Source organism: Eleutherodactylus coqui, chromosome 2, assembly GCF_035609145.1.
Source record: "Eleutherodactylus coqui strain aEleCoq1 chromosome 2, aEleCoq1.hap1, whole genome shotgun sequence".
In the NCBI taxonomy this organism is placed as follows: domain Eukaryota; kingdom Metazoa; phylum Chordata; class Amphibia; order Anura; family Eleutherodactylidae; genus Eleutherodactylus; species Eleutherodactylus coqui.
The window spans coordinates 287604523-287629554 of record NC_089838.1 but is presented as its reverse complement, the minus strand read 5'-3'; the positions used below and the strand labels follow the sequence as shown (position 1 = coordinate 287629554).

General features: G+C 46.7%; 1 protein-coding gene across 4 annotated transcripts in view; it reads left to right on the top strand.

Annotated features, from left to right (window-relative positions):
• The first annotated feature begins 1025 nt into the window (after nt 1-1025).
• Nucleotides 1026-25032, top strand: part of ENTPD4 (ectonucleoside triphosphate diphosphohydrolase 4) — a 30712-nt gene continuing 6705 nt past the window's right edge. Inside the window, exons 1-10 of one of the 4 annotated variants that reach the window (XM_066593179.1) lie at nt 1026-1182; nt 3639-3746; nt 7360-7557; nt 9201-9406; nt 13951-14101; nt 14445-14548; nt 14690-14749; nt 14832-14986; nt 24062-24228; nt 24309-24633. In XM_066593179.1, coding sequence (XP_066449276.1) covers nt 3739-3746; nt 7360-7557; nt 9201-9406; nt 13951-14101; nt 14445-14548; nt 14690-14749; nt 14832-14986; nt 24062-24228; nt 24309-24633 — 1374 coding nt within the window. In that variant the 5' untranslated portion in view covers nt 1026-1182; nt 3639-3738. Of the gene's footprint in view, nt 1271-3638; nt 3747-7359; nt 7558-9200; nt 9407-13950; nt 14102-14444; nt 14549-14689; nt 14750-14831; nt 14987-24061; nt 24229-24308; nt 24634-25032 lie in introns of all 4 variants that reach the window. The other 3 variants (XM_066593181.1, XM_066593178.1, XM_066593180.1) reach the window with 3 other exon arrangements.

Sequence of the window (25032 nt, the reverse complement as noted above, 5' to 3'; positions counted from 1 at the left end):
TGTGAGGGCTTGCTTTTTGAGGGGCAAGATGTGTTTTTTTCTGGTTACCATTTTGGGGTAATACAACTTTTTGATCATTTTTAGAGATGAGCGAACGTACTCGGCCACGCCCCTTTTTCACTCGAGCACCGCGATTTTTGAGTACTTCTCTACTCGGGTGAAAAGATTCGGGGGGCGCCGTGGGTGAGTGGGGGGTTGCAGAGGGGAGTGGGGGCGAGAGTTAGAGAGAGAGCGCTCCCCCCTGTTCCCCACTGCTACCCCCTACTCCCCGGTGCCCCCCGAATCTTTGCACCCGAGTAGCCAGGTACTCGAAAATCGCGGTGCTCGATCGAGTAATTACTCGAAACGAGTACGTTCGCTCATCTCTAATCATTTTTCATTTTTTGGGGCGGATTGGATATTTTTGCTACCGCGTTCACTGTGCGGGGTGCATAATGTGATTTTGAAGGGTATCTTCACACGGTGGAGTCCAAAGTGGATTGCTCTGCGCAGATTCCACCTCTAATACCGCGGCAGAAATAAGCGGCTATACTGCTGCAGTTCTCGCACAGATTCGCATGCGGATTTAGTCATCCTGCCGCATTGTGGAATCTAAAGACGCAGCGAAATCCGCTGCTCCCTAGGCCACACGTATACATGCGGATTTTAGTGAAGAACTTTCTGCCACGCGTTTTGCGTTAATCCGCAGAACATGAAAGCCCCCTCGATGGGCAGAATTTCCAATGCTTCTGAACCACGTGACATGTTAAAACTTTTGACCACCACCGATGGCTGAAATGAAGGGGCTGCAGCACTGTGCCCCTCCAGCTGGCATGTACTGTGTGTGAGAGCACTCTGGGACATGGTATGAGGGCTGCAGCAGTTATTAGAAGCTCTTGTCCTCTCCCGTGTGCCCGCAGTCTTCCCCATAGCGCGCAACAGCTGTACGGGCAGCCTGCCCACTTCAAAGATGGCGCGGGTGGGTGGGAATTTCCCCGGCTGTAGTACTCTCGCGATAGCCAGACAGGTGTCCGGCGTTGCTAGGGCCGCCTGGTTACCGGGCCTGTGGCAGGAGGACGGGCCCCGGCGCAGGATACTCCCCTCTCTCCTCCCCGGGGACACAACACGTCTACCTGACCGCGGTGACGTGTCCTTCACCCGGCGGGGGCAGCTGGCAGCACCGGGGAGCGGAGGACGGAGCAGGTACCGTGCGGAGAGCAGTGACGTCATGTACCGGGAACCGGAGCCCGTGTGTGCTACGTGTGTATAAGCCGTCTCGTGTGTCATACATGTGTGTAGTCCTGTGTTATATGTCCTAGATGTGTGCTTAACCCTGTCCTATCTGCTATATGTATATATAGTCCCATCCGGTGAGTCGTATCGCATCCCCCGCCGGCGAGTCGTTTCACGCATCTCTTTCGTGCGCAGATACTTAAGAAAATACATCTATTATTTTTTGGCGTGACTGAAATGTGCGCAAAACACGGAACTGCGAATGAAGCCATTGAAATCAGTTGGTTCTATGTTCTGCGTATGGCGTGCGCTAATACAGCCGTGTTACTGCGGCCTAAGGCCCCTCTCACGGGCGTTACTGCGCATGCAAGATCACACGCAGCACGTCCTTTTTTTTCGGTATTTTAGCCCGTATTTCACGCGTAAATCGCCCATTGAAATGAATGGGGTGCATTAAAAACCGCAGTAAATACGCAATCGCACGTGTAATACTTTGGTCTTTTTATGTAGGTCGCTGTGCCACCGGGAGGGGAAGAGTCGTGACGCTATCCGCTGCTTGTCCGTGTTCTTACTGCGCAAAAATGGGCAGTAAAAACGCGGGTGAATGCGCACAAAAACTCTGCGTTACAGACCGTAGCGCCTTTACATGGAGTCGTGTGAAGCCGGCCTGAGTGTGGTCTTGTACACGTTACTATATGTGAGGTCTCATTTGCCCACCTCTGCCCCCAGATACCTGAGGGGTGGCGCCTCTAGAATGATGGCACCGCTGCTCTCTCACACTGACACTAGTGGGACATCCCCCCCACACACACACTGGGGGCTCCGGCTCACAGACCCTTCCTGCCCCCCAGCATAACACGACAGGACTAGTATGCGACGTCATGATACTGGCGTGTGCTGACACATGTAGCAGGCACGTGGTAATTCTACACTTCTCTATAGCAGCCGTGCCCATCTGATAGCGGGCGCTTCCTGTGGCATTACTCACCTGCACGGTCCTGGTAATCTACCAATCTGGTACTTGTTGTGACCTCGCAGCGTTTCCAAGATCTCTGCTTGCAGTCATTGAATGGAAACTCTGCAAGAAGAGGCTGAAGACGCGTCCAAGTAACGTCACCCGTGTGATCACTCCACCACCGACCGCGGCACATCTTCTACAAGCCAACGGTGAAGCTTCCCTCCAATGACTTCAAGCGGAGCTCCTTAGGCCTCATGTCCACGGGGAAAATCAGATCCGCTGCAGATTCTACATGTAGAATCTGCAGCGGGTCCCTCCTGCCCCGCGGACATGAGCGCCGAAAATAAGAATTTAAAAGTATTTACCATCCGGCGCGGGCGGAGAAGATCAGCTGTTCCTCACGGCCGGATCTTCATTTTCGGCCGGCGGATGAATTCCTGACGCCGGCGGCACGTCGCCGGCACGTCGCCGACGTGCCGCGCGCATGCGCCGGGCACATCCGCCGAGCCGAAGCAAGGAAGATGCGGCCGTGAGGAACAGCTGACCTTCCCCGCCCGCGCCGGATGGTAAATACTTTAAATTCCTATTTTAGGTCTCCCGCGGATCCGGACGGCTTCCATAGGCTTCAATAGAAGCCCGCGGGAGCCGTCCCCGCGGGAGACCCGCACGAAAATGGAGCATGGTCCGGATTTTTCCATGCTCCATTTTTTTTTAAATCCCTTTTATTGACGATCCGCGGGTATTTATCTACCCGCGGGTGGTCAATGCATCCCTATGGGGTGCGGATCCGCATGCGGGAGATCCGCTGCGGATCTTAAATCATATTTTGCCCGTGGACATGAGCCCTTAACCCCTTCCTGTCAAAGCAATTTTTGGGTGACAACTTTTTCCCTTCGACATAGATGTATGGGGGGCTGATTTTTTGCAGGACAAGTTTTATAATTTTTTTTTTAACTGCACCATTTAATGTATTGAGAAACTATTTCATAAATGATTGCACCCTGGAGTGTAAGGGGTGTACCAAGATGGCTGCCTTGAGTCTCATTGCTAACCGCTGACTACCATACCAACCCATGTCGGCACCCTGTGATTGCATTGCAGAGGTGAGGCAATGGTGTGACAATAGGAGCCCTCTGTTTAACTGCTTAGATGCCACCTTAGCATCTAAGGGGTTAAAAAGCCCGGATCAGTTTTACATCTAAGGGCTTTAAAGCCCAGGTCAGAGTTACTCCTGGTCCTGGCTGCTGTATAACATAGTCCTCATTCATTGCCGCACATATTGCGTCCAGATAGCGGCACGGATCCTGAGCCGAACCCCAACCATCATGGACTCCCTAGGTCATGGTGATTTTCAGAGGTGATTGGTTCCCTTTAAGCAGCCTCAAGAAACCTGTATAGTTTGTATTGTGACCGCCATAAATTACCCAGAAGCACTTGCATAAAGTCGCTGTATGTGTTTTCTCCGCAGGAAGAGAATATGGACAGTTCAGTGGAAGAAGTCCGGTAGCAAAGCTGCAATCATGGGGTGAATGTGGTTACTGTCCGGCTCAACTCTACTGAAGTAAAAAATGGGAAGGTGAGTACTGAGGGGTACACAGTATATATGGGACAGGGACCACCGCAGACCCATGAGATGAGGAAGGGGAGTACTGAGAGATAAACAGTATATATGGGACAGGGACCACCGCAGACCTATGAGACAGGAAGGGGAGTACTGAGGGGTACACAGTATATATGGGACAGGGACCACCGCAGACCCATGAGACGAGGAAGGGGAGCACTGAGAGATAAACAGTATATATGGGGCAGGGACCACCGCAGACCTATGAGACGAGGAAGGGGAGCACTGAGGGGTACACAATATATATGGGACACGGACCACCGCAGACCTATGAGACGAAGGGGAGTACTGAGGGCTAAACAGTATTTATGGGACAGGGACCACCGCAGACCTATGAGACAAGGAAGGGGAGTACTATGAGATAAACAGTATATATGGGACAGGGACCACAGCAGACCCATGAGACGAGGAAGGGGAGTACTGAGGGGTAAACAGTATATATTGGACGGGGACCATCGCAGACCTATGAGACGAGGAAGGGGAGTACACAGTATATATAAGACAGGGACCACCGCAGACCTATGAGATGAGGAAGGGGAGTACTGAGGGGTAAACAGTATATATTGGACAGGGACCACCGCAGACCTATGAGACGAGGAAGGTGAGTACTGAGGGGTACACAGTATATATGGGACAGGGACCACCGCAGACCCATGAGATGAGGAAGGGGAGTACTGAGGGGTACACAGTATATATGGGACAGGGACCACCGCAGACCTATGAGGTGAGGAAGGGGAGTACTGAGGGGTAAACAGTATATATGGGACAGGGACCACCACAGACCTATGAGACGGGGAAGCGGAGTACTGAGGGGTACACAGTATATATGGGGCAGGGACCACCGCAGACCCATGAGACGAGGAAGTTGAGTACTGAGGGCTACACAGTCTATATGGGGCAGGGACCACCGCAGACCTGTGAGACGAGTAAGAGGAGTACTGAGGGGTACACAGTATATATGGGACAGGGACCACCGCAGACCTATGAGACAAGGAAGGGGAGTACTGAGGGGTAGACAGTATATATGGGACTGGGACCACCGCAGACCTATGAGACAAGGAAGGGGAGTACTGAGAGATAAACAGTATATATGGGACAGGGACCACCGCAGACCTATGAGACAGGAAGGGGAGTACTGAGGGGTACACAGTATATATGGGACAGGGACCACCACAGACCTATGAGACAGGAAGGGGAGTACTGAGGGGTAAACAGTATATATGGGACAGGGACCACCGCAGACCTATGAGACGGGGAAGGGGGTACTGAGGGGTACACAGTATATATGGGACAGGGACCACCACAGACCTATGAGACAGGAAGGGGAGTACTGAGGGGTATACAGTATATATGGAACAGGGACCACCGCAGACCTATGAGATGAGGAAGGGGAGTACTGAGGGGTACATAGTATATATGGGACAGGGACCACTGCAGACCATGAGACAAGGAAGGGGAGTACTGAGGGGTAAACAGTATATATGGGACAGGGACCACCGCAGACCTATGAGACGAAGAAGGGGAGTACTAAGGGGTACACAGTATATATGGGACAAGGACCACTGCAGACCATGAGACAAGGAAGGGGAGTACTGAGGGGTACACAGTATATATGGGACAGGGACCACTGCAGACCATGAGACAAGGAAGGGGAGTACTGAGGGGTACACAGTATATATGGGACAGGGACCACCGCAGACCCATGAGACGAGGAAGGGGAGTACTGAGGGGTAGACAGTATATATGGGACAGGGACCACCGCAGACCCATAAGACGAGGAAGGGGAGTACTGAGGGGTACACAGTATATATGGGACAGGGACCACCGCAGACCTATGAGATGCGGAAGGGGAGTACTGTGGGGTACACAGTATATATGGGACAAGGACCACCGCAGACCCATGAGACGAGGAAGGGGAGTACTGAGGGGTACACAGTATATATGGGACAAGGACCACCGCAGACCCATGAGACGATGAAGGGGAGTACTGAGAGATAAACAGTATATATGGGACAGGGACCACCGCAGACCCATGAGACGAGGAAGGGGAGTGCAAGGAAAACCAAACTGTGGCAAGAAAAACTTTTGTAAAAGGTGAAATGACGACCAAATCCTATCCTGGTGTCACATCCATCCGATCAGCCTATGGACAGTACATGGCAGGTACACGCTTAGTAAAAGGTCATGGCACATTAAAGGCGTATTCTGGAACTTTTATATTGATGACTTCTCCTTAAGAGAGGTCATCAATATCAGATTGGTGGGGGTCTGACTCCTAGCACCCCTGCTGATGAGTTTTTTAAAGAGGTCAAGAAGTTCTAATGGGCTCTACTGCCTCTTCATTCTACACCCGGCACAGTGCCGTCCATTGTGGCGGTGCCTGGTACTGTCGCTCATTCCCACTCACTTGAATAGGCCTAAGCTGCAGCAAGGCCATGTGACCAATAAACATGACATCACAGGCCTGAGAAGAGGCAGCATCAATAGTTAAAGGGGTTGTCCCGCGAAATCAAGTGGGGTTATACACTTCTGTATGGCCATATTAATGCACTTTGTAATGTACATCGTGCATTAAATATGAGCCATACAGAAGTTATTCACTTACCTGTTCCGTTGCTGGCGTCCCCGTCTCCATGGAGCCGTCTAATTTCAGCGTCTAATCGCCCGATTAGACGCGCTTGCGCAGTCCGGTCTTCTCCCTGGTGAATGGGGCCGCTCGTGCCGGAGAGCTGGTCCTCGTAGCTCCGCCCCGTCACGTGTGCCGATTCCAGCCAATCAGGAGGCTGGAATCGGCAATGGACTGCACAGAGCCCATGGTGCACCATGGGAGAAGACCCACAGTGCATCGTGGGTGAAGATCCCGGCGGCCATCTTGCTAAGGTAAGGAAGAAGTCGCCGCAGCGCGGGGATTCGGGTAAGTACTAAACGTTTTTTTTTTTTAACACATGCATTGGGATTGTCTCACGCCAAACGGGGGCCTATTGAAAAAAAAAAAAATCCCGTTTCGGCGCGGGACAACCCCTTTAAGTCCTGGAAACCCCATTTAAACCATGTCCTCTGAACATATTTAATACTAATGACTTAGAAAGAGTTTGTTCACCAGAGACAACCTTATTAATATGGCAGCCATCATGATAATCTGCGGATTTGACCAGCAAATGGTTGACTTTGCCATGGAAGCCACAGCTAGTCAGACATTTCTCATGTAGCGGCCATTTAAGTATGGGTGTAGTATTACATGGTGGACAGTCATCGTGACCTGCTTGTAGGGGTTCTCCTCTGGCTGAGTCCCTCTATATGATGTCCGTATGCCCTGTTAATGCATATGGACAGGGGTTGTCCTGATAGTATACTGGGGGAGAGTTCTAAAAACTACTGCAAAAGTAACGTGCAGTAGTTGCCCATCACAACCAAAAAACTGGAGGGGCGTATGTCAAATGAGACAAATTCTGAGCTTTTTCCTTGAGATACATTTTATATCCCTGAAAATGTGAGCAGAGAAATTAATTTACCTGTTTCCATGTAATATTATTTCCAACACCCCCAAAATGTATTTTGTTTCTTCCAGGCTAAGCATATCCTGCCTTCTTCCTGCTTCCTGGCACTTTAGCATCTCCCCTAGTGGGTGCCCTCGTGCCCTGAATACCACTCTGCGGCAGCTGGTGATTATTAGTGTTGTGGCTGGCATCCTGTTTTTTCTGATCTACTCTCTACTATTGGTCAGGACTAAATACGGTCGTTCCCAGCGAGACCGAAACTATCACAGGTAAGATGTCCCTTCAATGCAAAGATGACTAAGAGCGGAAGAATACCGACTCCCCTGACAAGATATTGTCCTAATTCTGTAGATAAGGCCAGGCTGGTTTATGTAATGCTCTGTTCACATCCGCATTCCAGGTTCTTGTTCTTTTCTTCCATCGTAGAAAAAGTTTCAATTTAACTCCTTAATTAACACCCACGAGCATTTTTTACGGCGGCCATTAAGGAGCCTTAGGCCCAATGTCCATGGACGGATCGGATTCCACATGCAGGTACCCGCAGCGGAATCTGACCCTGCCTGCGGCCAAGGACACTGCTTACCCCTCCGGGTCTTCTATTGTTTTCACTGTGGATCTGTGCGGAAGCGCCAACTGGCACGCCGCCACACATGCGCAGTGGAGCTTTTTTCTTTTTTAAACCTCCTGCTTTCCCACGGATCGGACAGTTTCCGTTGACTTCAATAAAAGCCATCCATGCAAGAACCGCACTGAAATGGAGCATGCTGCGGTTTGTTTATCAGACCAAAAGGTCCGCAAAACAAATCCGCATGCTTTAATTCATATGCAGACACCCATGCTTCCCTATAGGTTGCTTGATTTGCGGATCTTCCACGTGGATTCCGCAAATCAGATCCGCACGTAGATATTGGGCTTTACTCTGATGCCTTTTTAATGGTGCTGCATCAAGATCCTGGCATGGGTCTTCTGTGCCAGAAAAAGCAGGTGCCCGGCTCTTGAATAACAGGCTGGCACTTGCTCAAACAGTGAAAACTGGAAAAACCGCCCCCACAAACTCCTCTTGATAGGCGATTATTCATGACAGCCCTGGGACCTTCGGAAGGCCCCAGACTGTCATGACAACTGAACTTCACATTGCAATCTCATCAGAATTAACAGCATTATTTAAAGAGTTAACAGTTGAGATCGGAGTTATCTCTGTTGCTAGCAGGTCTCAGCTGTCAAAGACAGTTGACACCCTCTGTGTAAGGAGGGAGCTCTGCTAGTAAGCCTGCTCCATACAGACATCCGAAGTGCGCCATGCATGTATGGTGCATGTCAGGAAGGGGTTAAAAGTCCTGCCGCTTCAGTCCTGGAAGCTGCTGCATAGGTCACATGCCATTCATCATTCATGTTACTGCTGCAGTCAATCACTGGTCTTAGTGGACACTTGTGCATGAATGTCATGTGACCACTGAGGCTGGTGAGTGACTGCAGTGGTCTCCAAAGTTATGAATGACAAGTGACCGCTGCAGGAGCTACTGGGACTTATAAGGTTAATATGTGTTTTGTTTTTTTTGTTTTTGTTTTTTTCTTCCTTCTTTATTTTATGCAGTTATCTGCTTTTTGGGAAATGTCTACAAATCTCAGACAACCCAAGATTTCGGACATCCCCTTTAAGGTATGAATTAAAAGGGTTGTCTAGGATTAGAAAAATATGGTCTATTTATTTTTTTCCATAAACAATGCCACTCTTACCCACGGGCAGTGCCAAGAGTTTGGTTCAGTGGAGCTGAGCTTCAGTACCAGGCACTGCCCATGGACAAGAGTAGCACTTTTTCTGGGGATATAAAAGCAGACCCTTCCTTCTAATCCTGGCCAGCCCCTCCTATCTGTATGTGGATTCCCTCAGTTGTATATCTCTGCCCTTCAGGTACCTGGCTCGTGTTACTGATATGGAAGCCACGGACACAGGCAACCCCAATATTAACTATGGAGTAGTGGTGGACTGTGGAAGCAGCGGATCCCGGATATTTGTATACTGCTGGCCCCGGCATAATGGCAATCCACATGACCTGCTGGATATAAAACAAATGAGAGACCAGAACAGGAAGACTGTGGTGATGAAGATCAAACCAGGTAATGACAGTAGCAGTAACACTAGGCGACACATCCCCATTATAGTTTGAAGGGATGAGACCCTTTTACAAGGCCTGATGATCGGGTATGAAAGTGCGTCTGCCCAATCAACAGGCCGCGTCAATATGATCGCTTGTCAGCTGATCAGATCGTCTGTGCTGTCGTAAAAATCATCGGTCTCACCATGTAGACAGGCTGTGTGCTGTCAACAATCAAGATGGAGGATGAATGATCATTCATCCCCCATGCAGTCTGAATCAGCCAGTTCAACGTCCGCCTAACTCGTTGATCGTAGTGACGGCCATAGAATTTGCTCTCATAGATGCAACAAAAAGATTGAAAGCTGAAACTGAACCTCTATGAGACATTCTGGGATATGTTCACACTTGTGCCATGGGTTTTGTTTTTGCATGATGGATACTATCGGTGCCTGATGGCTGGCAATGACCTATAGTGAGTTTGCCATATTGTTCGTCATTGTGGCATAGCGCTAATTCTAATCTTATGGGATTGTCAGTGGGCGCTCTGAATAACAATATGCCTTGCTTCTCGCAAGTGAACAGTGATATGAAAGGAGTTGTCCCACCAAAAAGAAGTTATCCCCTATTCACAAGATGATTAGGGAGGGTTATGATTGCTGGCACCCTCGCTGATCACAAGGAGGGGGGTCTTAAAGGTCCCCAAATGAATGGAGCTTTGAACACCACCACTCCGCTCGTTTCAGTGGGACTAGCAGAGATAGAGTTTAATTGCCCGTCTATCCCACACAAATGTATGGAATGGCATCACACCTACCTATTCATACAGAAACCTTTGGGATCCCTGTTTTGGTGATCGATGTGGTAAGATCCCCATCTGTCAGAAAGTTATCCTGAGTGTTACCCTATCCTATGCTGGGATTACCCCTTTAATGTAGTAGGGCAGGCTGCTGGTTGAAATCAATAATTAGCCATAGTATCTCCATAACTCCAGTGCGAATAGTCACAACTCAAGCATCATCCCATCTAATAGCGGGGGACGTATTTCATCTATCCAGACAGTTCATCCCATGATTGGGTATGAGTGTTGTGCTCACCACTTCATTACCTGGAGCGACCTCTTCCATTATAGTAAGTCTCCAGCTTTGGGCTACATGCACATGGACGATTTTAAACCTGCGACCGACAAGAATAGGACACGCTCCAATTTTCTTTTTTACTTGGACTTTCTGTCTGCTTATACTCATTCAAATGAATGGGCGCTATTTCTGTCCGATTTTCCGGTCTAAAAAGTCGGACAGAAATATCGTCCATGTTCATTTACTCTTATCTGGATTTATGATACATATGACCGCTTCTTATCCACGTCTCTGTGCCGCTTCCACACAAGCGGGTTATTCATCGATGTTCCTTTCTCTCTGTATTAAGGAGCTATTGTTAATCCAGTCTCTTCACAACATCATTCATCACCCTCTAGCTTATCACACCACAATCTGTACATATCCGCGTACGCTGCCAGCGTAAGCACTTGGCATTTACTATTCGAGCGTATATACCTTTTCTTATCAGTTTTGTTCTCTTTTGATAAAATACAGAATTGAGCACCCAGATTGTTTTATGAAAAAAGCTGCCACTTTTGTGTATTCGGTTCCTATGCCAACGTGTCACTTTGGTCGTAGACTATCCAGTTGTGTCCTTCTAAGCCTTCTTCTACCATCTGTAGATTAGTAAAGTCTGATGGCAGGATCGCACTACACGGGGTATAGTTGTAGTCTGTAACCGTGGAGACACGTAGATCTGCACAGGAGTTGTACACACAGTTTGATATTTTTATTCAAGACTATCGCTATATTAAGCCCTTTAAGGGAATCTGTCGCTGGGTCCAATAGAGGAGACGGCACTGCTGCTTCCTGTATCCATATAGCGCTCATTGAGTATAATGTAGCCTGTAAAATAGAAGGCAGAAGCTGTTATAAACCGCAAATGTCTTCTCCTCAGGGTCTTCTACTATCACTGACAGCCGAGCACCTGCTAGATTGCAGAAGCAGGGCTTTAAATCAGCGCAATATTTTTACTATTGGCTGGGATTAAAGCTCAAGTACCGTATATTTATGGCGCTTGGTCCTTAACGGGTTAATGGCTTAAAAACCACAAACATATGGAAATGCAGCCTGCGACCAATGAGACTAGAAACTTAATCCTGGTCTAGAACTCCTTGGGTTATATTCTACTGAGACCTGTGAAAACCTTTATTGCTGGGCTGCTAGAATCCCCTTTGACTCTGCAGTTCAGGCGCCTGCTGGCTCGTACATGGCACTGTTGGCACAGTAAATGCTTTTCCCACCACCGAGTATACCCGCACCAGTCTGATAAGTACTGGTGCCAGAGCTGTATTCAGTATATTACTGTGTCAGTGATAGTACCGAGTTCCTGTAGTGCTCCTAGTACACCACTTGGTGGTGATAGAGTTGACATTACTATATAGTCTATGGATAGATCCTGCAGGGTCAGATGGTTATTTTGTCTTCAGCCTTCCAAGGGTCCACAGTGAGTAGAGCCGGCCGTCTTGTAGAGTAACGACTAGTAGCCGGTCTAGACAGAAGCACAGTTCTGCTCATCCTTGGACCATCCCCATTAGTGCGGTAACCCGTTATACAGTAGCGCCGTAGCTAGTTACACACAAGAACACTGGTGAAAACATTTCTATAGCCTTTTTCATTAAGCTTTGCAATTAGCCGGAAGACGAGACAGGAGGATTGTGAAGTCTGAGGAGAACTTCTAGAAGCCCAGTTTATACCAGGGCCTAGGTGGGCCTCCATACGTAGGGCTGTCCTGTACATTATCATCCATTGTGAGAGGTAAGAAGTCCAGCAGGTAGTCGTCTACTCCTTAATGTGTGCACATTCCAGACGTACACTGGAGTAGCAGGTGACCCCAGAGCCCCCATTACATGGCCGTCTTCCCATTAATGACTTCACTGCTTCCCTCCAGCTCTTCTGCAGTGTGAAGTATCTCATTAGTTGGTGACTTGTTACTCCAGTCTGGGGGTGGAGGACAGGAATTCGTAGACAATGATAAGAAGCGAGACCCTAACGGCCCTGCTACCCGCATCAGTGATCGCTAACATATTTAGTCCGTGTAAGCTGCGCAGCAATCCGTAAACAATTACGCAGATCATTGTTTGATGGATTTGTTCGGCCAGTCGTGATAAAAGTGAACCGTGGACGAATGATTGCGTGACTGATCGTTCGCTCTCACATACAGTCAGAATCGGGCCGTTATGGCTGGTTTTGCACGGCGAGAATCTTGTAAGAGTTTTGTGCATTGGAGAAGCTCACAACTCACGGGATTATGAACTCCTTTCTTTTAAATGGAGTCATACACATGAGCGATGCTGCGAGGGAAAAATATCCCAGCTTGTCAATGGGACCGTAAATACATTGCATGCCGTGTGATGTGATGTTTCCCATTGAAAACGATAGGAAACACTTGCGATCCGTTATCATGTGTGAAACTCGCGTCTGAGGCTTGGAATCTCACAGAAGCAATGCAAATTGCCTCAAAACTGTGGGTAAAACGCACGTTGATGAGTTTCTCACCCCAATACTGCACTCGCCCATATGCAACTAGCCAAAGAGTGCGGATGTCCTTGTAGGGCGGCTCCAGCTCATAGCAAGCCATGTGAGGCACCCTGAGGCTGTATTAGGGGCCCCTCACCCGGACCCTGCCCACGCAGGCAATCCTGCAGCCCCAGCTTATCCTACGGGCTTGAAATTCCATGCATCTTTATTTCTCTGCAGTGGAGAAGGCGACTGTAGTGGCATGTGAACGCCAGGCTATTGGAGTACAAGTTGCTGGCGGTGCAGCCCGCGCCCACACTAATGCCACTGCTATATAATTAGATTTCTGGGCGCGCCACATCCTGCCATTAGCGGTGACGGTGTGCCGGACGCTGTGTGTTCTCCAGCTGTTGTCCGCAGTCACCTGTGTGCTGGGCAGATCCGCCAGCATTACATCTGTCTCCCCTTACAGAGGCATCCAGGGCTATAGGGAAGCCAAACATGCCAAAGTGTTTCATCTGCCTGTAAAAATTAAAGGGCTTGTCCCAGTAAACTCTTTTCTGCTTAACCTTTTCACTCCCGGGCCATTTTTAGTTTGTTTTCTTTTTTAGCTTCCACTTTAAAAGAAAATCATAACTTCTTCATATTTTCTTGGGCATGGCCATCTGACGGCTTAGTTTTTGCCGGGACAAGTTGTGTTTTTTAGTGGTACCATGTACATACACGGCATTATGGGAGGAAGGTGTGGCGCAGCGAGAGCAGTTTTATGGGAAAGGGGTGCAGGGGGGAGTCGGGCTGAGTTGATGGAGGAGACATAGAAATTTGGTTACTTTATGTACTGCAAAAAAGTGAAAATTTCTTTAAAATGTAACCTTTTTAAGAACCTCCTACTTTCACGCTTAAATTTAGTTAGCGAATACGTGGCAGGCGGAAGCTTCTAGGCTACGTTACTGGATTATGGTACCGAGCTCTCAGTCATATCTCACCAGCTAATGTCTATTTCTAGGTATCTCTGAGCTTGCCACCACCCCGGAGAAAGCCAGCGACTACATCTCTCCTTTACTGAACTTTGCTACTAGCCACATTCCCAGGGAAAAGCACAAAGAGACCCCCCTGTATATTCTGTGCACGGCCGGGCTCCGGATCCTGACTGAGAGGTGAGACGTCTGCCTTCCTAATATCGGGGACAAGCCTGCAATGCTTCAGGCCTCATGTCCCTACATATTTCTTTGGCATACCGCAGAAGACTTGACATCTTGCATTTTGGAACCGCTTATCAGTGGTTCACCAGAATATAGAATCTGTCTGCTTGTAAAAATAGCATTGCTTCGGCACAAGACGTTTTGGGGTTTTATGTACTCCTGTAGACCTCTGAACTTGTGCGGTTTGGCATCTACACCTGTAAAAAGTTTCTGCCTACATTTTTTGGTTAAACTACATCTGAGCCACAGCCTTGTCCACAACCGACATGCATGTACTTAGTGCACTTGTTTGTTTCAGCCAGCAGGGGGCCATACTTGAAGATCTACGGACAGATATCCCGGTACACTATGACTTTCTGTTCTCCGACTCGCACGCTGAAGTCATCTCGGGGAAGCAGGAAGGTATGTCAGACCGTAGGGTGCTAGAAAGAGGGGCTGCCAAATACATACTGTAACAGTCTTTCCCATAATGATTGCACCATCTTACAGGTATAGCATGCGTATATTGATTTTGGCCTCACATGCGTCTGTTGGATTTTGTAGGGGTGTACGCCTGGATTGGCATCAATTTTGTTCTTGGTCGCTTCGATCACATAGAAGATGGTGAGAACATTTCGTGTGGGGAGAATAACCTCCTTCAGTCATTACTCTCTCCTTGCTTACCTGTCACTTTTGGTCCCCACAGAGGATGAAGCAGTGGTCGAAGTTAACGTACCCGGCACCGACAATAAAGACGCCATATTACGCAAACGTACTGCTGGCATTTTGGACATGGGTGGAGTCTCTACTCAGATCGCATATGAAGTACCTAAAAGTGTAAGCTTTGCCTCCTCTCAGCAGGTCATTATCCGTAATACTTTACTTTTTAATTTGCTTCGCTTTTGGCTTTTTATTTTGCCTATATTCGCTTTACGTCATACAAATAGTCTTCTGCGCATGGAGCATAGTGAGAATTGTGGTGGTTTCACACCTGCTTCGGGGATTCCGCTTTCCTGCTCCGTTCGGGGAGCAGGAAAACGGAATCCCTGCAGCTGAACGGCTATATCTCTAGACTGAAGTGAACAGCGCCGGATGGAACCTACTGACTATAATGGGTGTCTGTTCGTTTTCCGCCCAGCTTCTGGAGGGAGGAAAGAGCGCTGCATGCAGTGCTTTTTCTTTCAGTGTTTTGAGGCGAATCTGTGACTGAGCCTCCAACCGAAGGTTCTTCGACACAGATGTGAAACCGACCTAATTTCCTATATGTTCACATTAACTGGGTCAATATTTAATCCCCTAATTGCACGCACACCCCTAAATATATTAGTAAATGTATTTTTGCGTTTACTATATATATTCAGTTATGAACAGGTATGCCAGCACATGCCACCTCCACAGAGGCCAAAAGGGTATCCTATTGTCCTCCATTGGGGTGGTATGTGTTGGCATACCTGTTGTCAATGGAATAGGTAATTGCACTTTTCTATACATTGGATTACCGCAAAAAGTGTTACGCGCTGGACACTTTGTCTCCTTTTTTTGTTTGTTTTTTTTCTTTGTAGTGTGACCTCATTGGTGACGTACTGCTATATAGTGACTCAGATGCAATGTGCACAGCGCATTAACCACACTTATACGATAATATACAGCTGACACATCACATACAGAGAAGGTGCATTGTAACGCACCACTTCATAGACAATTGACAGAAAAGGCTTTATTTCATTGTCTCTATTTCCAAAAATTTAGAAATCACTCAGCCTACCCAGCAATAGGACAAAAGTAATAATAATCCATTCCATTAAGTCACAGATCAACGTATTACGGACGCAGAAATGTGAAGGTAATATTCTCATTCGTGGCCGGCCTAAGGATGAGTGAACCAGCTAATCGTGACCGGGGATGTTCACCTCAAATAATACCAATCAATAGTTAGATACAGACTGTTTGTAGTATGTAAGTACCCTGAATTGCCACTTCCATTAGATACACCGCCCTTTCAGGATTTGTGCTTCATTGCATGGAAATTAGCCCCGTGACCCCCGAGTGCAGCATAAAATAAAGTGAGCATGTTTTCTGTCGATCAGTTTCAGTGCAAATCCACATTAGATTGGAAAAATGAAGTGACTTTTAACAAGGAATGATCAGTGGTGCTAGACTGACCGCAACCAGGACTTCATACGCTGCCAACCTTGTGGGGTTTTCTCCTACAGCGGTATGGAGAATATACCAAGAACGGTGTGATCAAGAAAAACATCCAGTAAAATGGGATTCTGCGGACATAAGCAACTTGTCAACAAAAGGGGTCAGTGGAGAAGGTCAAAAATCAATCTGACAAACAGACTCTGCACAGTCAAGCAGATTACATCCGGATACCAGGCTGGTGCTCCAACTAATGTGTCCGAACACACAACTTGTCATTCCTAAGCACAGGCGGGATAAAACAGCAGATGACCGGTTCCAGCGCCATTGTTGCCTAAGAGAAAAAGAAAGACAAGACTCCAGTGGACAAAAGAATACAAAAATTGGATCACCGAGCAGTGGAAAAAACATCCTTTCATCAGATTAATTCAGATTTCTGTTGCTCTGTGCTGATGGGAGGTCCGAATTTGGCACAAGCAGCCTGAATCGATGAACCCTTCCTGTGAGTTGTTCAGAGCATGTCAGCCCATCACCCTAATTTGCAGCAGCTGCAAGAAGCTCCCTTGTCCACATGGGCCAATATTCCTGCAGAAGAATTTCAACACCTAAAGGAATCTATGCCATGATAAATTGCTGCAGTTCCGAAGACCTTAGGAGGTCCAACGTGCTACTAGATGGTCTAATAAGGTGGCCATTCATTGTAAATTTTTCATTGAAAGTGGAAGCCCCCGTGTTGATTAAATTTGCACCATTCCTACTTTTCTGCTAACTCATCACTATTGCTAGAGCTTGTTCAATGAGGTAGCCAAGTACAAGCCTAAAGGAATTCCAGAGCTGTAGACACATGATCAAATAAGGCAGTTACATGTATCTGATGGTGTGGATACAATTCAGATGCAAATTAGTAGATAGTTTTGCTGTTACTGTTTTCTGTGGTAGAGGCAGAGAGAGCTGCTGTATACAGTATCTGGGAAGAGAGCTGTTACGTAGAAGTTGCAAGTATCTAACACTTGGTGAAACATGCTGCTTTTGCATGGGCCAGAGATTTAGTTTGGTGTGTTTTTTCTTTTTCGTGTTGTGGAGCAATAGTTATGGCATTTGAATTTTTTTAGCTGCATTATTAGTATGTGTGTATCTTTATATATAAAGGCAAAAGCCCTCACTGACTGACTGACTCGCCACTATTTCTTTTAAATTCCCGGTGTCATACAAACATGAAATTTGGCAGGAGCATTCTTTAGGTCCTAAATCGGAAAAGTAAAGGGGTCACAACTCAATTATTCAATGCTAATTGCAAAAGTATTCTTCACTGGAGCAGAGAAATCCTAAAGTTAAGGACTAGTGATGAGCGAACGTACTCGTTTAGGGCGATTTCGCAATCAAGCATCGCTATTTTCGAGTACCTGACTACTCGGGTGAAAAGATTCGGGGGGCGCCGGGGGTGAGCGGGGGGTTGCAGAGGGGATTGGGGGGGGGGGGAGAGAGCTCCCCCCTGTTCCCTACTGCTACCCCCCGCTCCACCATGCCGCCCCCCGAATCTCTTCACCCGAGTAGCCAGGTACTCGAAAATAGCGATGCTTGATTGCGAAATCGCCCTTAACGAGTACGTTCGCTCATCTCTATTAAGGACCCTTCACAGAATCTAAAATAAAATTAGATCTTTATTAAATAATTATTAAACACATATCGGGTAACTAGACAAATACTTGAACATATATAATGCTAACTAGATTGAGTATCTTGATAAATAAACAAGAAAACCGCTACTAATGAGTTTAGTGGGAATGAGATATTTTCTGCTTCTGCTTGAGTTAGATGTGAAGAAGAAGAGAGGCGATTTACCAGAAGTGTAAAGCACCTACAGGCTGCTAGGTATATTCCCACTCTGGAGTGTTTTTTGAACCTTCGGGGTGGGATATGTCACTTGGGAGCCAACTACTAAGGTGGCTCTCACTATTGTTTCAACTGATCCTGGATCCTGGCAGGAGCATTCTTTAGGTCCTAGATAGGAAACGTAAAGGGGTCACAACTCAATTGTTCAATGCTATTTGCAAAAGTAAGTGCACCCCTATGTAATGTAACTTCTGTGTGTGTGTGTGTGTGTGTGTGTGTGTGTGTGTGTGTAATACATATATATATTCTATAATACTGAGGAGAATCTACCTCACCTCTATGTGTATATATTTAGAACAATCTAACTGACCTCTGTGCATATACTGAAAGGCTGTAAAGTACATAAGGAAGCGGCCATGGACTGCGGGGATGGAGCATGCCTTTAAGGCTAAGAAAGGGCTGCGACCTCCAGTCTGGGGGACAAATTTGAATGAAAAAGGGCATTACCTTTAAGGGTAAAAAGTGAGGAGAGTGGCAGGGGTGGCACATTCTGCAGAGGGACATCGGTGCATGCAGTCTGAGGAGAATCTGATGCTCCTCTATGTGTGTACATATTTTGTTCCTCTAAATTAACAATGACTTCATGAAAAATTTCCGTGCGAACAAGAGGTAAACACCTGTACCAAATAATCTCGGGTGAAGCCGAGTATATCAGCTAGTATAGATATATAATATAACCATCCCAGGGTAGCGTCCCTTTTTAATTGGGACATGCGCAAAATGCAATTTCAGTGCTGCCTTCCAATAAGCAGTATTCCTGACTGGAGCTACAAAGTAAACTCCTGCTGGTCTGTGTGGGGGGGAGTTTGGTGTTCCCACCGAGGCTACTTCAGGTTTGATATGGCTTCAACCTAATGATGGGGTGATGGGTTGACGTATGCCCTTTATGTAACTATGAGCAGCTCCTTCTATAGTGTCGGTTCTCTGGTGCAGCTGGTGTTTTAGGTTTCATGTCCCTTTATGGTTGATCGTAGATAGGCGTTGCTGCTTCTATATATTAATCTGTAGGGCTTCAGGCCACTGATATTAAATTACAGAGCCTGAAGAGGAATGGCAATATTTCAAGCTGGCAAACAATCAGGAGTGCAAATTAGAGGTAATCTTAGAAAACCAAGACCCTTTTGTGCTGAATACATGAAATTGCATCGTAGACACTGTCATTATGTCTTCTCATGTTACTTGTTTTACTGGTCATGTATGTGTAGGAGGGATATGAACTGTACCCTGTAGTTATTAATGGCCCCGTCCCTACATGTGGAGTTGCTGCTTATATTCACACAGATATTTCTGTAGGAGAACCTCTAAATGCATATATGTGAGAGATGACTTTTTTTTTTTCTCTAAAGCTAGCCTTACACTTTCAATAGAGTTGTCAGACAAACACTCACTAGTCCAAAAGTTACTCTACTCACCACCCCCACCCGCCCCATACACATGTACACTTATGGTCCTTTGACACGGGACGAGCCATCAGGCAAATGATACCCAACAGCTCGTCCCAGTAGTGCTCGCTCCTGTGCTGTTACACAGGAGTGAGTATTGTTGGCATTTCTTAGAGCGCTGTCGGAATGGAGCCGGAGAGGGCCGGGGAGCGTTCTCACCCCGTCCGCCTCCATTCACTGTAAGCAGGTAGTCATTCAAAAGCGAACGACTGATTTTTACACGGAACGACACGTTGTTGTTCAGTTTTCTGCATGCAGAAACTGAACAACTCAACTGCTTGCATTTGCAGAGGATGATAATCTTCAGATTCCTGTGGGAGTTCAGGAATCTGAGTGATAATCATCTCGTGTTAAAGCGCCATTTGTTCAACCAAGCCTTTTCGTGTTTTCAATGGGTAGAGATGAGAACACTGCTGTCATAGACTTCTGGCAGCAGCTTATCTACTGTGGGAACAAAGGATGGGGCATATTGAAATTCAGCATGTTCGATCCTTTTTTATTCTTTCTCCTGATGACTGCTGAGCATGTCGTACGCATTACATGGTCACAGGTTCAGGCAATGTTAGTCTAATGTGTATGGCCACCATTAGCTTTCTGTCGGATCCTATTAAAGAACGTAAGCCGCCCTCTCCCCAGCCTCACGGCTAATAACAGGACAGATTGTACTGGATTGCACAATAAATGGGTTGATGATGTGGAGTTTAATCTCCCTATAAATTCACCTTTCTATGGAATGTGATACCAATAGCTTTATGTGATGTAGGTATGTAAGAACAGATGTCTGGCTGATGAGCCTTGGCTTATCTAAAGAAACGGGCCGCTGATCTTCAGATTCCATCTATTGACGTTTCAGTGGAATGACTTCTAACATACTACAAGTAAACTTGGCAAAGCCTCTCTCTTCTATTGGTTTACTGAAGATTACATTATGACTTCTAGGAATGAGAGCCTTATATGTACACGTGGAGAAAAAAACGCCAAAACCTAAGTAAATAAATGGCTTAATAATTAAATGGCAAACAAAGTATTCACACATCACCGCAGCAATAAATGTTTGTGGGTCACTCATACTTCTATACAGTAAGGCAGAGATAATCCTAAAATGTCTCACCAGCTTCATGCCTTCCTGCTCCTATGCACACAGATCCCATTCCAACTACTTGTCAGACTCTGGAGAACGTCCACCTATGGGAAAGGACACTTGGTGTCGGAAATGCGTAAGCAGTTTGTGGTCCTTTTGGAGCCTTGTTTCAGTAAAGATGGATTTGTAGTTTGCTCCCTACTACACGCCAGATCTTCTGGTGCTCGAAAGAGATAAGGCCTCACACGGTTATGGAGTGATGGATGTTTGATAATATCCAGATCATACAGGGCATAAAAAGACCACTCTGTCTTGTTACAAGGGGTTGAGCTATTTCTGCTCTCCCACTCTCTAGTTGAAAGATGGAGCCACTCTTATCAAGCACTACAGGTTCTTATAGAGCAACAAGGACTGAACATATTAAAGTTTTAAGCTTTAATACAAAAGTTAATTAAAAAAGGACATACCTACAAGGCAAAACGGTTACAAAATAGAAGTGAATAAAAGTAGAATGCCAGAGCTTTCACTAATTGGGTTGGCCAAAGATCTGGGCATAGGCAGAGATGCTGGAACATCTAGATAGTCCTACAAAGTTGGATTGCAATCTCTTGGATTTTGACATTTTGTCTTTTGGCTGAAGTCTTTTAAAATGCTGTAGTAACAGCCCATAACCCTCCTCCTGTCGATGTGATGTGGGTAGGCTGATTATATGCAGGATAACACAGTTCTGAAGGCTTGGGGTGAATTTTACTAAGCCCGGCATTTCCTGTGCTGGGCTTAGTAAGATTTCCCCGGGTGCTGAATACATGGGGAGGTGCACAGCTCTCATGTATTCAGAGCATCTCCAGCTCTTCCATGTGCCTTGACGGTAATGTACGCCTGGTCCCAAACAGGCATACGTTTCTTCCAGAATTTACGCTAATTTCTGCCGTTAATAATAAATGACACTTGTTAGTCTGGGAGGCCACGCCCCTTCCAGATAAGCCATGCCCACTTTTCGAAAAAGTGGTGCAGCTAGTGCAGAAGGCTGAAAAGCCTTAATATGTCCCCCATACTTATAATTTAGGTCATATTTTCCCCTAGGGAGCTCCTAAGGAGAGATTATGACCATCATTTTCCAGAAATATTTTTTTTTCAGTTCATGGCTATCAAATTTGATGAAAAAATGTTAACTAGAGTCAATATTGAGTTATAGTGTTCACAGAGACCCCCGCTTCCAACGCTCGGGGTATATGAAGGGGCTAAATTTCCTGGGCACAACCACATGACTGAAGTTACCTAGAAAATTAATTATTTTAGGGAAATCTTAAATGATGATTTTTTTTTTTTTTTTTGGTATTTATGTACATCACCCTGTATGTAGTGATATGTAGCATGCTGGTATAACCTAGGTATCTCCTGTATATAATTATATATGTACCGCTTCTATAAGTTAAACATTTCCTATACATAGTGAAAGAGAGCATGCTGCGATGGGGGCTCCTGTTTCCTGTTCCGCCGTGGGAGCAGGGAAGGGGAATCCACTGGCAGAACAGTTCTGTCTTATGACTGAATGGACCCCATTGACTATAATGAGGCCCATTCTATTTCCACTCAGCTGTCCAACATTTTACCGGCCGCAAAAAGCACTGCATGCACTACTATTTCTTCCGGTATTTTGTGCCGGATCTACGATGGAACCTCTAAATGGAGATTCCAGTGCAGCTGCATAAGTGATCTAACCTAGGTATCTTCGGTATATAGTGATGTAGGCTATGCTGGTATAACCTGGGCACCTCCTCTATATTATTGCACAATTAAACGCATCAAAACCTGCAAGTAGTTTTTATTACCTGCATACGTTTTTGTTGTGTTGTATTGTTATTAAATCCACATGCAGTTTTTAATGGTGCATGAAGTTTCATATGGTTTTTGAATACTACATGCATTTTTTTGTGTGTGTTTTTCAATTGTGGTTTAAAAATGCTACAAAAAACATGAACACAGTCTAAGGGGCTACAGACAAATTTTCATGTAGTCCAGTAAATGAGTCATGTTTGGAAAACCTATTTGTTTTGCAGCTGTAGGCAGAATGGTTTAGGGATCGGTACGGGTACAGATGATTGCAGACTGGTTTAGGTATGGGTACAGATGACTGCAGGCTGTATACTTTTGTTCAGGTATGGGTACAGATGATTGCAAGCTGTATGGTTTAGGTACGGGTACAGAAGACTGCAGGCTGTATGGCTTAGGTATGGTTACTGGTAGAGATTACTGCAGGCTGTATCGTTCAGGTACATGTACAGAAGACTGCAGGCTGTATGGCTTGGGTATGGGTACAGGTGCAGATGACTGCAGGCTGTATGGTTTAGGTATGGGTACAGGTGCAGATGGCTGCAGGCTGTATGGTTTAGGTATGGGTACAGGTGCAGATGGCTGCAGGCTGTATGGTTTAGGTATGGGTACAGGTGCAGATGGCTGCAGGCTGTATGGTTTAGCTATGGGTACAGGTGCAGATGGCTGCAGGCTGTATGGTTTAGGTGTGGGTGCATGTGCAGATGACTGCAGGCTGTATGGTTTAGGTGTGGGTGCATGTGCAGATGACTGCAGGCTGTATGGTTTAGGTGTGGGTGCATGTGCAGATGACTGCAGGCTGTATGGTTTAGGTGTGGGTGCATGTGCAGATGACTGCAGGCTGTATGGCTTGGGTATGGGTACAGGTGCAGATGACTTTAGGCTGTATGGTTTAGCTATGGGTACAGATGACTGCAGGCTGTATGGTTTAGCTATGGGTACAGATGACTGCAGGCTGTATGGTTTAGCTATGGGTACAGATGACTGCAGGCTGTATGGTTTAGCTATGGGTACAGATGACTGCAGGCTGTATGGTTTAGCTATGGGTACAGATGACTGCAGGCTGTATGGTTTAGCTATGGGTACAGATGACTGCAGGCTGTATGGTTTAGCTATGGGTGCAGATGACTGCAGGCTGTATGGGTACAGGTGCAGATGACTGCAGGCTGTATGGTTTAGGTGTGGGTGCATGTGCAGGGGGGATGAACGTTCGCACCCAGGCCGCTGAGCCTTTAGGTATGCCCCTGCTATAGTGCACATGAATTGCACTAGTATCAGAATCTTCAACACCATGATGCTTTTGGTGGATGAAGACTGACATAACTACCCGCATCTGCAGCATTTTGCATTGTAACCTCGGAGTATCGTGTTTGTCCATGCTCCTGCACTGGATTATGTTCTTCTTGAGTCTGATGAACGTTTCTTTGGACCTTACATAGAAGACTGAATCTACATTAAGAGCTCGCTGTGCTTCCGTGCTTGCTGCATGTCCTGTTGCTCTTAGCTGCCATTTGACATCTCTCCCACCTTTCCATCTGTCTACAGGAAGAGATGGCTAAGAACCTGCTGGCAGAGTTCAACCTTGGCTGTGATGCCCACGAGACGCAGCACGTGTACAGAGTTTACGTGGCCACTTTCCTAGGATTTGGGGGCAATGCTGCTAGACAGAGGTATGAGGAATACATCTTCTCCAGCACCATGGAAAAGAACAGGTAGGCGTTCTACTAAATTCCTAGCCATAAACACCATGTATGACAGTGAGCAACATACTGATCGCTGTTGTCTGTCTTAGACTTTTAGGAAAGAAGGTTGGGCTGACTCAAGATGTGCCATACCTTGACCCGTGCCTTCCTTTAGATATCTCTGATGAAATTAAGCAGGGGGGGCGGACCATGTTTTTACGTGGCACAGGTGACTATCATCTCTGTCGTCGGATCATCCAGCCTCTAATGAACTTGTCTAACGAGACACAGACAACCTTAAATGGTGTTTACCAGCCACCGCTGCCCTATCACAACAGTGAGTTTTATGGCTTCTCGGAGTTCTACTACTGTACGGAGGACGTACTGCGCATGGGGGGAGACTACAGCTCCACACATTTTCTTCGTGCAGCAAAGGTAAGTGGAACGCGGTTCTTTTTTTTTCTACTTCATTTTTTCCTCCCCGCTTTCAAAAAATCCTCACAATAGGTCATTAATAGTTGATGGCGGGGATCCATTGCTTGGGATTCGATTGAAGTGACAGTGGCTTTCCTGTGAGTGCTGTTGTCACTTCAGCCCATACCAGACATAGCGCTGTACATTGTATAGTGGCTATTCCTGGTATTGCAGCTCAGTCCCATTCACTGCTCTCAAGGTGTGTGACCAATGAACGTGACAGGCCTGAGAAAAGGCCGTGGCACTCACCCACGCGCTGTGGACTCTCCAATAAGCTGATCGCCAAGGATCAACTAACGATGACCTATAGTAAGGATAATCAGTAGTTGAGTCCCGGAAAACCCCTTCAAGCATGCTGGC